Source organism: Phalaenopsis equestris, unplaced genomic scaffold (assembly GCF_001263595.1).
Source record: "Phalaenopsis equestris unplaced genomic scaffold, ASM126359v1 Scaffold000002, whole genome shotgun sequence".
Taxonomy (NCBI): Eukaryota; Viridiplantae; Streptophyta; class Magnoliopsida; order Asparagales; family Orchidaceae; genus Phalaenopsis; species Phalaenopsis equestris.
This window is the reverse complement of record NW_018164444.1, coordinates 63233653-63247999: the sequence shown is the minus strand read 5'-3', so window position 1 is coordinate 63247999 and position 14347 is coordinate 63233653. Positions and strand designations below refer to the sequence as shown.

At 33.1% G+C, this 14347-nt stretch overlaps 2 protein-coding genes across 3 annotated transcripts in view; one reads left to right on the top strand and one right to left on the bottom strand.

Moving 5' to 3' along the window:
- On the top strand, positions 1-4206 carry LOC110033468 (glucan endo-1,3-beta-glucosidase 6-like). Of its 2 annotated transcripts, XM_020737471.1 has the most exons (3): positions 1-199; positions 493-824; positions 2803-4206. In XM_020737471.1, the coding sequence occupies exons 2-3, from the start codon at positions 496-498 to the stop codon at positions 3908-3910; spliced, it is 1437 nt and encodes a 478-aa protein (XP_020593130.1). In that variant the 5' UTR covers positions 1-199; positions 493-495; the 3' UTR covers positions 3911-4206. The 2 variants fall into 2 exon arrangements, with proteins under 2 accessions (XP_020593130.1, XP_020593122.1); XM_020737463.1 differs by lacking the exon at positions 1-199 and having other exon boundaries at positions 230-824.
- Positions 4207-4953: 747 nt separating this feature from the next.
- The window catches only part of LOC110033484 (organic cation/carnitine transporter 7-like), a 21911-nt gene continuing 12517 nt past the window's right edge, over positions 4954-14347 (bottom strand). The window contains exons 4-6 of the mRNA XM_020737482.1: positions 12129-12669; positions 11598-11800; positions 4954-5390 (exon numbers count right to left, since the gene is read on the bottom strand). Of these exons, the coding sequence (XP_020593141.1) occupies positions 5172-5390; positions 11598-11800; positions 12129-12669 (963 nt within the window). The 3' untranslated portion in view covers positions 4954-5171. The remainder of the gene's footprint in view (positions 5391-11597; positions 11801-12128; positions 12670-14347) is intronic.

Below are 14347 nucleotides of genomic sequence, written 5' to 3'. Positions count from 1 at the left end.
TCCGATAAATTCAGATTTGTCTTTGACAGCAGAGTTCCCAACGGAATAAATCCGCCTCGTACTGTTGGAAAGTAGATGGAACGCGAGTAAAGCGGATAGAACACGAGAATATTTGATTTAACTGAGCGTTGGATTTAATATTCAGGTTTTTGATGTTTGGCTCGATTTAAGCTAAACCCGTGGCTAAATTCTACGAATAGTATGCTACCAAACACTAGCTTAGTTTAATAAGTCTATCACTCTCATCTTCTTAGTTGTTCTTCCTTGTAGACAAGTTAATTCCTTTCTCTCCTTCTAAATTCACATATCCATGTCAGATTTCTTCTCCAATCCTTCCTTCAAGTTCTGAGCAGCTCACTTCATCTTCTTCCACCTCTTCTCCTTCCATGTTGCCACTGCTTTCTAAGAACTTTACCTTTCTTTCAGTATTGCTATGAAATCAAAGACTACATTTTTAATTCTTTTCTGCGTTTTTTGAGCTTTTTTTTACAGTAAATGGAGAGATTTGCAGAAGCTCTGGTGATCATATTTTGGGTTTTTTGTGATGGATTTGTGAATGGGATTGGTGTTAATTTGGGGACTCAAGCAAGCCATCCATTGCCAAATTCAGTAGTGGTGCAGATGCTCAGAGATAATGGAATTGATAAACTGAAGCTATTTGGAGCAGAGGAGGGAGCTCTGAATGGTCTGAGGAACAGTGGGATTCAGGTGATGATAGGTATTCAGAATGACATGCTTCCGGCCATGGCCGCCGACATGAGTGCGGCCGAGATGTGGGTTTCCAAGAATGTTTCTTCATATGTTAATGTTGGGGTTAATATAAGGTTTGCACTTTGGCCCTTGTGTCTTCTCTTTTATTTTTATTTTTTTTATTTTTTTTTATTTTTTTTTTTTACATACATATCATCAAATTCTTATGTATTTACATATCTGAGACCGGTACGTTACGTTTTATATACACTTGTACCAGGTAAATCTCTTATATCACATAAAAAATATTACGATTGTGAATTTTAAAAGTTGAAATGCATGTTTATATACATATGTATGGTAAATGCAATTTTTTTTTTGTATATGATATATTGAAGTCCTCGAGTCTGATATTTACATTTATGGAACTTTGGTGTTATGAACCTACAAATGCATGTTTATATACATATGTATGGTAAATGCATTTTTTTTTGTATCTGATATATTGAAGTCCTCAAGTCTGATATTTACATTTATGACGCTTTGGTGTTATGAACCTATGAATCAAAAGGTGTTCTTCATTTTAGAAAAGTTTGCACTAGTGACATTTTTTATGTGATATTAAAGATTAGAGGGTTTTTTATGTAAATATGAATTAATGTTTAGGTGTTTGATATCTAAATACATACATAAGAAGTATGGTGCATGTATGTATTGTTGAATTGTTTCCATCTCATGTCCTATACTTAGGGGTGTGCATTCGATTGGTTTGACTGGATTGGTTTGGAAATTTAACAAAACGTAATTAATCGAAATACAGAATCCAAATAATTTTTCAGGAGAACCAAACCAGTCAAATCAAATTTTAATTCGGTTTTAAAAAAATTGAAATTTAAGAGCTTTCGAAAATATAGCCAAGATTTAAGCACATTTTTATTGAATTTCTATATTACTTGTGAAAATATAAGAATACCAAAATTATAGTATGCTTAATGAATAATGAAATTTGAAAAATTATCAAAATTAAACATTATTTATATCTGAATAGAGTAAGCTTCTCGTTGTTTTATTCTGTGTAGTGTTGTTTAGTAGATTGGTTTTCACTTTACACTGAAATTTTAATTCTTATGTGAATTTTAATTCGATTTTCGATTAGTTTGGTAAAACAAAAAAAACAAACCGTAACCGATAAACCAAGCTATACAAATTTTAAAACCGAACCATTATTTTAAAAACCGAACCAAATCAACAAATTGGTTCGGTTCGGATCAGTTTTTTGGATTTATCCAAACAATGCACACCTCTACCTATACTAACATAGCTTTTTTTTACCATTATTTTACCTTTTTTCTTAAACTCAAAATTTTGAATTTTTACAACTATTTTAAGTTACATAAAATCTATTATAAAATCTATTTGACATAATTTAAGACAGATTACTCATCTATTCTCCATTATAAAGATTTTCTTATGTTAATTCAACTAGCCTATACTACAATGCTTTAGGGTTGTCAACGAGCCGAGTTCGGGTGAGTTCGGTCTTGACTTGTATTTAGCTCGTTCGAAATTTGCTGTGTTTGAAATTACTCATGAACCGTGTGTTTTTATTCAGCTTGACTTATATATTTTTATTTGTGTTCGGCCTGTTTATATTAATTAGAAAAATAAATGTATAATGTTGAATTCAAACCTACAACCATTCCTATACAATAAGAAACATAGAACAACATGACCACACTATTCATGAGTAATTTCGAACACGAGCAAATTTCGATCAAAGGATTGTTCGTTTCGGCTCGTTTATAATTCAAGTTTAAATGTTTGCTTGCGTTCGGCACACTTATTTAACGAGCCATTCAAATACAAGCAGAAGCCGAACAAGAGTTGTTAACAAAGAACAAACTTTTATGACGAATATACAATACTTTATTAGCTTATTTTGACGAGCAAATATTACATGTGGAATCCGTACACGCGGATTGATGGTATTGTGGTGGCATTTCACCACAATACCACTAAATATTATCAAATTTGCATCTATCCACACCAATCTTATCCAAACATAATTTTATTTCTATTTTGAAAGCCATACAATGCTTTACTTCCCTACAGCTACGTTGCAGTTGGAAACGAACCATTCCTGAAAACATTAAATGGAACATACCTGCAATCAACATTCCCAGCCCTCCAAAACATCCAGAGCGCGCTCATCAAAGCAGGCCTCGCAAGCCAAGTGAAGGTGACCATCCCCCTCAATGCCGATGTCTATGAGTCAGCGACCGGCAAGCCTTCCGGCGGCGACTTCCGAGCCGACATAAAAGACCTCATGCTCTCCATAGTCAAATTCCTCAGTGACAACACTTCCCCCTTCACAGTCAACATCTACCCTTTCATCAGCCTTCTCAATGACCCAAACTTCCCGTTAGATTACGCCTTCTTCGATGGCTCATCGTCCCCAATCATCGACGGCTCGACGACATACACCAACACGTTGGATGCGAATCATGATACACTTGTTTGGGCTCTGAAGAAGAATGGATTTGGCAACATGTCAATCATAGTTGGTGAGATTGGTTGGCCAACAGATGGTCATATAGATGCTAATGTTCAGTATGCTCAGAAGTTCAATCAGGGGCTCATGAACCACATTGTGCAGGGAACTCCGGTTAGGCCGGGAGCCATGGACGTGTATTTGTTCAGTCTGATTGACGAGGACGAGAAGAGCATTCAGCCTGGGAACTTTGAGAGGCATTGGGGGCTGTTTAGCTTTGATGGCAGCGCAAAATACCAGATGAAGATTGGGAACAATGAGATTGTTTCTGCTAAGGGAGTGAAGTATTTAGAGAAGAGATGGTGTGTGATGAAGCCAACAGCTAGTATTACTGATCCAAATGTGGCTTCAAGTGTGAGTTTTGCCTGTGGGAATGCAGATTGCACAAGTCTGGGGTATAAGACCTCTTGTAGTGATTTGGATGCTCGCGGGAACATCTCTTATGCGTTTAATAGCTATTATCAGAAGAACGATCAAGATGATAGAGCCTGCGGTTTTTCGAACTTGGGAAGTGTTACAGAGAGAGACCCGTCGACGCTGAACTGCAAGTTTCCTGTCATGATTGAGGTTTCTGAAGGGGTTCCGTGGAGGATGGGGGGAGCTCAGGAACATGGTTTTGCTTCAGTGTTCTCTGTGTTGGTTCCATTATTGTTGTTGACATTGTGTTGAGGTTATGAAGACATGCATGGTTTGTTTGAATTATGTTAAAGCTGTTTATTGTGAAGATCCGGATATGGTGTGAAAATTGGTATTAGTGGCGCTAACTTAAGAGAATGTTGGACGACGAATGACGACGTGGATCACATCACGCTGTCGTATCTATATGCTATAATAATATATTTGTAAGTCTTTTAACCATTTAGATAGTTATATAAATATTTTAATACCTTAAATATTTATAAGGTAATTTTATGTATGCTGGTACAAATGAATTTTGTGGAGCCATCTAGCTTTTGATTTGTAAATCATTTTATCAGTCTTTTAAACATGACTATATGCACTATAATTTGCAAAATGTTCTGTTAAATATGCATTATAGTTGACAACCTGATTTATAAATAATTATATATGCACAATATTTAACATGATGAGATGGATGCTGGGGATAATTTGGGATGTTAAAGATGATATATATGATATGAAATATACATACACAAGAAAGTTAAATATCATAATTCAGATTGGAGGAGGATGATTACCCCATATAAAGGATGGGCTAATTTCTTTAAACATGTGGATTATAGCTAATGGGAAATATTAGGGCATGCATATGGTGCCAATGGGCCCGGGGTGATGACTACTACATTTTGACTTCTTTGAATATGAGTGATTTATTCCTTCATTTGCTAGACAGTAGATGTAGAAAGCTTTTATGAAGCTAACATAGAAGAACAAGGTTGTAATATAGTATAGAGATGGTAGTATGCTTAAAATTGAGGCTTGATTGGACTCGGATTGAACCAAATTTGTCTTCATTAAGTTCATCCTAACAAGATGGCCAGTTTGACTGCAAACTTGTAATTAATAAAAATTTTCGTTAAGTCTTCCTAAAGTTCATTATGCAACAAAACTCAAAACTCAAATCAAATATCAAAACTCTTTATTAATACAAAGAGAAAAATAACAAATACAATATCATACATGATGAATAAAGATTTGGCTAAATTTAGAAAATTATTATAATATTGTGCAAATCTAACATCATGAATCAAATTTAAGAAATAACAAACTGCCCAAAAATCTGAATTATTGTCTTTTTCATATGATCCATTTAATATCAATTGATCCCTGTTGCAACACGAAGCCTAAGTCGACATTACAGTCGAATATTACCTAAAACTGAATCAAATCAGAATCAAATTTGATGTCGGGTTTTGATAAGAAGCAGAAATCTGTAATTTGGATTCATTCGTGATCTCCCAGTTAAGCTCTATAAAGAGTCTTTCAGCTTACAGCCCTTGGTTTCAACAGGGAAGAAGACTACAGCCATCCCTGTAAAGAATATCACAGCTTCGAAGAGAAGAACAGCTGCTACCTTGTGGCAACCATCCACCAAGCCAACTGCCACAAGGGGAGAAATAATCCCACCAATTTTTCCAATTGAGTTTGCTGTTCCATAGCCTGTACTCCTGACAGAGGTTGGATAAATCTGCAAAAAAATAAAAGAGGGCATTTACATAAAAACCCATACATATCTTATGTATTTACATATCTAACACCAAAACTTTCATATTTACATGAACAACACTCAAATCTTTAACATTACATAAAAAAAATCACTATTATTAACTTTTTTAAAATGAAATACATGCATAGGTTTATAACACCAAAGTGTAATGAATGTAAATATCAAACTTCAGGAGTTAGTTATGTAAATACAGAAGCATTGTGTGGTATGTGTGTGAATTTTCCAAAAAACATGATCATGTAAATAAGCTGAGTGAAAATTCATATATTTGCATCTCAACTTCTTCTTTTGTTGAATTTATGTGCCCAAATAAAAAAATTGTTGAGAATAAATATAAATTATGCATGGTAAACTAATTACCACTTTTAACATAGAAGCTTAAGCCTGTGAGAGTGAGCCAACCAACTGATATAGTTTATTTATATATTGGGTTTTCGCACATTGTTCATGAATACAAGAAGCCCATTAAAAAATAGTTCATGAGTCGAGCCCAATTGCATGCAAAATCCTCAAGAATCCTTCGAAAGAGTGGGATGCTAAGGTGATCGTTATCTTGAAGCTCGAGATTCATCAAGTTTTAATCTTGAGATTTTTATTGGTTCTTTAATGGAAAATGAGCAAAATCTTATGAAAAAATAAGGAAATGAAAGACAAAGAACATGCCTTGAAGTCTACCTCCTCAACAAATGAATAAGAACAATATTCGATCAAAGCTAACAAAGAAGGCCTAGATAACAATCTCACTCAATTTTTTCGCCATTTAAACATAAAAGAAGATAGAAGAGAGATAGGGTATAAGAAAAACTCCAATCCTAAAAACAAAAAATAAGGTGGATCATCTCAAGACGACTCAATTATCAACTCACGCATAGTTTGTTCATATAGAGCTGTCTCAGGATGTCGATGTTGAAGTGTGTGAGGTAGCCTTTATGAGACTATGCAACTCGGTTAAGAATGAAGCAACTTTTTACAACTCTAAAATAATTTATAATTTCACAGGGATTGTACAGTGCAAGGGAGGGACAACAAAGAAGGAAATAAATAGAGCAAAGAGGATGATTTAAAACTACAATCACACTGAAAAAAGCAGGAAGCATTTTGCTTCATGACTTTAGAGCATAAAATCATGCGTGATTTTCAAGAAGCTAAACGATAGATATGGACTTGCAAAAATTTAAAACTTTCTTTTGATTAATTACATGAAACTGAAAAAAAAAGCATTCACATTAAGGGATCCAAATCTATTTGGATACAAAAAAAATCAAGATGTGATAGTCGAATATCAATACTAGACAAACGAAAAAAACAATATTTGTATCGTTAAAACCAAGTGATGGCCATTAAAATAAAAAGAATGATCAAGTTTATAATAATAGGTCATCATGAAAATGTTTATTTACTTGCTATTGCTTTCAAAGAAGAATATGATATGAATGCTTGAATTATTGTACAAAAGATTATGGCTTGGGCACCCTAGCTTATTCATGCTAGCAAGAATACAGCCACCTGGATCTCTTAACCAGTTAAAGAACTTCCCCGCTTAAAGTTTGAGGAATAAATTGGTGATTTATATCAAACGAGCAGGTAGTAATTATCTTTTTTTTTTTTTTTAATATAAGAAATGTATGGCAACATCTAGATCGTTTGAAACAACAAGAACCATGAGTAAAGGTGAAGAAAGATACATTACTTCTTTTTTTTTTTTCGTTATAAACGAAGACTAGATCTACATGGGTACTCCTTTTGGCATCAAAGAGTGATGTATAACGTAGTTTAATTGTTCTCCCAAAAGGATCAGCGTGAGAAAAGCTGTTTAATTGCATGCATATCGAATGATCAGTAGGGGAAGCTTGAGATAGATTTATTTGATGAATTTTGCAGCAAGCATGGTATTAGACATAATCTTTTGAGTCCTACAACTTTATAAAACAGATTTGGAGAGAAGAAAAGCCAAATGTTAACAGAGATGGCTAGGCCTATGATTAATGAAAATTAACTTCTTGAGTATCTTTGGACTGATGAAGAATGCTTATTACTTTTAGAATACAGTAACAATAATTATTTACTTCAAGAAGGCATCATATAAGCATAGAAAAGTGTTACAATAATGATAAGGAGCATTTCCCTAGCCTTGATTCAAATTGAATCAAGTGTTCAAGCGTTCCAAGGAAATTCTTCTACTAGTAAAATATTTTCTGTTTTAAAATTTAACTGTAAAAAATATATTTATGTAGTTTTTATGAATCTATCCCCTATTCTCCAAGGAGGGATCTGGAAGAAAATTTCCTTCGAAAAGCTCTCTGTTGATGATTCAAAGACTTACAAAAACAACGTAAGGGCTTGAATGAAAAACTACAAGGATTTCATAGTCGGAGATCCATCCCAAGGATTAAAACTTTTTCTTCCATTTCACATGAGGTAAAATTGTGGGCCCTAAAAATTCATGCTCTGATCATTTGAGAGAGATTATTATTCCAAAGTAAATGTTCAATAGTTTTTAGATAAGAAATTATCTAGATACTTCACCTTTATTTTACGAGGATTTATGAATGATTGTAGGTTTCTCATAAATACAAGCCCTTATGATTAATTATATATGGTGAGAAATCAAAAATTTTTATTAAAGCATAATACTATAAAATTTAATTTTATATTAAGAAAAATGTATTATCTTTATAATTTAGGGCAGATGGAGGGAATAAATGGTGATGAACATGATCAAAATCTCATAATTTTGTTATCTCTGGTTGTCATTTACCTTAATCTACTTAATCAGAGAAGTTAGTGAACTTAATTTGATAAAAATATCATTATCAGTTACTATGAGTTGCATAGTCCAAACGGGGTTTGTAGACTTGGGATGACTGTTTATTTAAGGTAATATTTTAAGTCAACTTTAACTAATAAAGAGTTTAATGCCCTATCAAGTGTACTTTATGGTTAACCATCAAGGGAATTTATGTATTGGAGAATTTATAAATATAGTTGATTATAATTTAATAATGTAATTTTATTGCAAAATATTTGATCATAGAGACTCAATCATAGCTGCTCATTTTTATGTTATCGTTTGATACAAATCCACATAATTAAAAGAACACATGTCACAACCCTACTAAAGTGAATTTTCTAGAGTGGTCATACAAACACCTAAAACAATATTGAGATTTGATTGATTTTTGGGAATATATATATGGGCCATTTCACAAAACACACAATTCTTATGTATTTAAATATCTAACACTAAAACTTTGATTTTTTATATTTAACTTTTAAAAAGAACAACACATCTTTATAAGTAGTTCGATGTAAAAAAAAAATTTTGGTGTTAGATATGTAAATAAATAGGAATTGTATTATATGTATGTATATGTTCTTTATATATCAATTGGTCGAGCATCTGCTTGTCAGTTGGAAGCCCCCTCTGGTCTGGGGTTTGATTTCTCCCGAGTGTAGGGTGTGGTACTTGAATTCTTAGGCGCATGAAAGATGACCGGGGCTCGTATAATAGCCTCCGACAATATATAATATATATATATGATATTCATTTTTTCATGAGTATATTGATCTTCCCTACTGAATTTTATCATGCTTACATTTCAAATTTTTATCCTTATCTCGTTTTGGTAAATTTTGTGCATTTTTCTCGTGTGGTAATCTAAGCAATATGAGTAATCCTCCTAGAGTAATTTCACTAGTTTGGATGAGTTAACATAATCTATTTTATGAAATAAGCAACAATTGAGTACTTTTGAAATTTGTAATGTGTTTAAGTTGGACTTGCATAACATTGCCATCTATCACTCATCATTTTCATTATGTTCATCATTTTTATGGCGCTTCAAAGCATTTCATTTCATGAAACAAGCAACATTGGAGTGATTTTTATGCGAGCGCGATACATTGAATCAAATTTGTGTAATAAAATAGTTGTTGTCTACTATTCTTGTTGCATTCAATTGATATAGGTTTTGGAACAGATGTAAAGGTCAACAAATAAAAGCTTGAATGTTCATACATGATAAATCTATGATAGAATGGATGTGATGGTGCTTAATAATTTATATTCAACATTGAAAGGATTCTATGACCTCTACCAAGGGCTTGTGATCCTATTAATGAAAATACTTAAGAGGATTATGTAGTGTCCAATAAGGATAATGTGATAACATAATTGACAAATTTTGGGAGGACTACCTAACCTATTACCAACACGAGAGTGCTAAGTCAAATCTAGACAAGCAAATGTTTGGTGCTTAATAGTTATCCTTTGAGAGTTGGTTAATTTGATTTTAAAAAATAATAACAAGTTTCTTATATTTGTTAGGAATTTAATTGATGCTTATTTTAGGCATCTGAGATTCAGTGTTCAGGTTGCATATATTTATCAAAGTTAATCTATAAATAGTAACCATACCTAGTTCTAAAAAGACAGAAAAATCTACAGATATTTTCATATAAAAAATATGAGTTTTAAAGCTTCATGGAAAGATATTAAGCCTCAAGTGATCACCCTTCAAAGATCCATTCAGTACAAACTTACTAAAACAACTTTATCACAATCTTGTAGTTATGTATTTGTGTATTTGTTTTGTATTATTTGCAATCTTTTGTATGAAATGGTGTAGACTTTGTATTATTTGCAATCTTTTGCACAGAGGAAAAAAAAAAGAAAAAAAAAACAAAAGTGATGCCAAACGATCATTAGCTTCTAAGTATTATTGGATGTATCATAACTTCCATTGCATAAGATTATTTATATATTATTCTCATTGAGTTTGATTCTATAGGATTGGTTCGAAATGCTTTCATAAGAAAATTCTAAAGTGTGAAAAGTAGACACCCAATGTGCCCCAACCCTCCTTGCTGTGCCATAAAAAAACACCACAAGCAATAAATGTCTAAGTTATATTAATGCTTTTGTTCGGTGGTTTTTTTTGTCATCCTCCTTTTGCTTGTCTTGCAGAAATAAGGAAGATTTTTAATCCTACTGAGTTTTAGGGTATTTTATAGAGTAAAGTTTGTTATAACCTCAGCTCAACTCCTAACTAAAGTAATTTGGTTGGAATTAAAATCTAGTCAAATTCTAGACAAGTGCTGAGAAGAATGCTTCACAATTCTACCTCAGGTTGTGGGTTATGACAACTAGCTTGTTGTGCTATACAATCTTTTTCTGCTAGAAAGAAGAGATTGGGTAATTTAATCTATTCCTGTAGGCTATAAAGGAGTGATCAAGTTTTAAGAGTGGGCATAGAGCATGTTTGGCCAAACCACCATCTAGTTTGCAATATGATTCTATATTAGCACTTTCAATTCCTATGATTTATTTAAGGAATGTGTTTGTTAATACACTTCTCCTTTAGCATGTGTTTGTTAATACACTTCTCCTTTAGCATGTGTTTGTAGAGACGGTGTTAAAATTTTTGCAATAAATTTTAACAACCCAATTCAACCACTTCATGGTTTATGCATAAATTTTTCTCAATATGGAATCATAAATAGTTCAAAGTAAAGCATGAGACACCCGTGATCAAATTACTTTTCAACAAAAAGGATTAAGAGCCTATAAGAAAGGGTCAAGGACTAATATGCAAACATAATTTTCACATATTCGATGTAGAACCAAACAGAAATACTTTGGCATGCCTAAGATTAAGTCAATTTTTCACTTATCTTTAGAAGATGTTACACCCATGATCCCTCAAATAGACTTATTTCACTTTATTCTATATATATTAATCACATCCATATTGGCATTTTCATTTTTGCATTCTCAACAAGATAAGTTGACTTTCTTAAAACACTTAAACAATATAAATTAGTCAACCTGGTAGTACTTTTATAAAATTGTATCTTTAATCCTTGAAGCTTTTCTCTTATTATGTAATATTTTCTTGGTACTTCAATTTAACCATTACTCCATAACTTAAGAAGTTGTATCCACATGTATATCCATGTTTCGATATATATTTGATCCCATGTATTTAAACATATCACGCCTATATACCACTTAATCTTCTAGAATAATTTTTTATAATTTTTAATGTCAAACTCACTAAAATTGAATAGTACAAGTTTCATATTTATTCTAATAATTTTTGATATCATCACCGATTTAGGCGTTTAGAAAAACTTTGCTCACTGAAGAATAACATTCCACACACTAACCTCTGGAGCATATATACAAAGAGTGGTGATGCTTCCTGTTACACATATCCGAGCACAAAAAAGAAGTGCCGTTGTACTAACTTCCTTCAGATGAAATACCAATGGGATAAAAAGAGCAAAAGTTGCAAAAAGCATGGATGCAACTGAAAGTTTTCGACCGATTCTGTCTACAATCACAGCTGATAAAATAAGCCCTGGAACCTCTGCAAAAAATGTAGAAAATCAAGTCTCAATAAAGGCTTTTACATACATACAACCTCATTCTAATGTATTTACATATCTAACACAAAAAAAATTTGCTTTTTACATTTATATCACCCAAATCTTTCGTATCACATCAAAAAAACCACTACTTTAACTTTCCAGAAGTGAAATGCACCTTTCCATGCATAGGTAAGGAGGTATATATGTAAAATTGAAGTTTAGCTATTAGATATGTAAGCTGATAAGAATTGAGTGGTATATATGCTAACTGTGCTTCACTAATGCAAATCTAAAAACAGAAAAGAGAAGGATTTCTAGCACTCTTACCAGCCATGCTAGTGATGAAAACATCCTTATAAAGATTGGTGCCTTCCTTGCTATTCTTAAGCAACCTTATCGGCCTACAATCTTCGTCCCCATCACTGAGCCCAGAGGTTAGCAAAATCACGCCGTAATATGTAAAGGCATTACCAAAAAAGCCCATCCATAGAAGAAGAGTCGTTCTTATAAGCTCCGGAGATAAAAGCTTATACAGTGCACCAATACACCTAAACTTCGATGAAAGATATCGAATGAAAGAAGCTCCATTTCTACGAACTTGTTCTGCATGAGTTCCGTGAAAATCATCGGTATTCTCATCGAGCTCAGAGTCTTCCTCTTTACAATCAGAGATAAGTCTGCCTGAAGGGAGCAATTTTTGGTTCATTGTAGCTATGCTCTCCAAAACATGCATTGCATCGGACTTTCTTCCTTTCATGCAAAGATACCTTGGTGATTCAGGGGTAAATTTGTAAAATATAAGCAGCAAAAATGATGGCAATGAGGATAGTCCGAGCAACCACCTCCAGCCTAAGGTTGGCATGACTACCTGCATTTAAGTACCTTCAGCATTATTATATTGCATAGAAGTTAGAGAAAGTATTTCAGTAATCAAACTAGAATATAGAATGTGCACTTGAAAGCAGGTGATGAATTTTTAAGTTTATTTTCATGATTTAATAACAATTTTTGTAAATGGAATAGCACAACAGAAGGTGAAATTTTAGTTTCTTACTGTTAGGAGGAAAATTGTACATTCACTGAAAAAGATTGACCCTCTAACTAGGCATACGAGAGAAATAGCTTAAAAAAAAAATAGCAGATAAAGGAAAGTAATATCATAATAATGTAACATAGAAAACACATATATTAAAACAATATCTATATCTACCAGTATAATTAAGTACCAAATGTGTCAGCAGTAATCCTCAATTTTGAGCTATATATCTATTAACTCCAAATTTTCACATAAACAAGAGAGGTAGTTGCTTTAAAGCTTCGGCAAAGAGTAATGGCAACTGTTTTGAGCTGGAAAATTGAGAAATAACTTCTTTAGAGAAAAGGACAATCTAAATAAAATGATAATCTACTTCAATATGATTTGTATGTTAATGAAAAATAGGATTGCTAGCCATATTAAAGGCAATACGATAGTCGCAGTATAGTGTCATAAGCTGAGTGATAGGTGACACGCCTAAAAAATGCTTGATTTTTCATATACATTTTATGCTTAATTTTAATGATATTACTCTTTAAAGGAAGTTATTTTGCATGTTTTGGTTTCTGGTACAAGAAATGGACTTTTGGATAAAAAGAAACAAAAACGGTGTAATTTGGAGCAAAAACGAGCAAGAAATAAAATTTTGCCCGTCACACATGATCCATTTTGATATGTCTTTTTATGCTCAATCGCCTTTATATTTATTGCATATTTTTGAATGAGATTACACTTTAAAAAAGGTTGTTTTCATGTTCATTTTGTAGGGCTATCTAATAGGAACACAACGCAACTGAAATGGGGTGAAACAGAGCTAAAACGGAGCCAAATGGAGCGAAACGGTGGAGCTGCGCAGTCTGCTCGCCGACGGCTACCCGAGAAGACCGAAAAATGACAGAAAAGCTCGTCGACGGCGCCCTCGAGCCCGGCGACGGCGCCAGGGACGACTATGGACCGACTTTTGGCGGTTATGGGCCGAAATTCAACGTATTTGAACGCTTTTTGAAAGGATTCTTGTGGCAACTCTTCAAACTTCATCCCTACACTTTAAAAGAACGAATTTAGATTACAAAAAGTGGGTTTTGTGTGAGAGGAATGTTAGCATAAGTGTGGAGAAAGTTTAGGATTTTTAGAATAGGAGCAGAAATGTAGATTTCTACCCTTTTGGAGAGATTGTAGAGGAGATTTTGAGAGAATTTGTAAGGAGATGTTCTAGCATTGCATGGATTGACGGGAGACTTTGTGGGAGAGATTTTCTTCTTTCTTTCAAGGGAAAAAGCTAAGTATTGTGTTCTGCATTATCTTATGATTTTATAAACGCTTATCTAGTGAATTTGCTTTGATGAAATGAAGTTTTCCGTTGTGTTTTCTTCATGCTTTGTGATGTGTTTCTCTTACTCTCTCTTCTTGTTTGGAAATAATGGTATGAGAAGATTATACCGTTGTTTTCATTTTACTTTTCTTTTGTATTGAGTAGAATTCATGTTTAGGATTTTGTGATGCATGTTAG

What these genes read in the sequence shown, in the direction of transcription:
- LOC110033468 (XM_020737471.1), top strand. Translation starts at nt 496, where the DNA reads ATGGAGAGATTTGCAGAAGCTCTGGTGATCATATTTTGGGTTTTTTGT. An exon ending in AATGTTGGGGTTAATATAAG is followed by an intron (nt 825 to 2,802) that starts GTTTGCACTTTG and finishes ACTTCCCTACAG; the next exon opens with CTACGTTGCAGTTGGAAACG.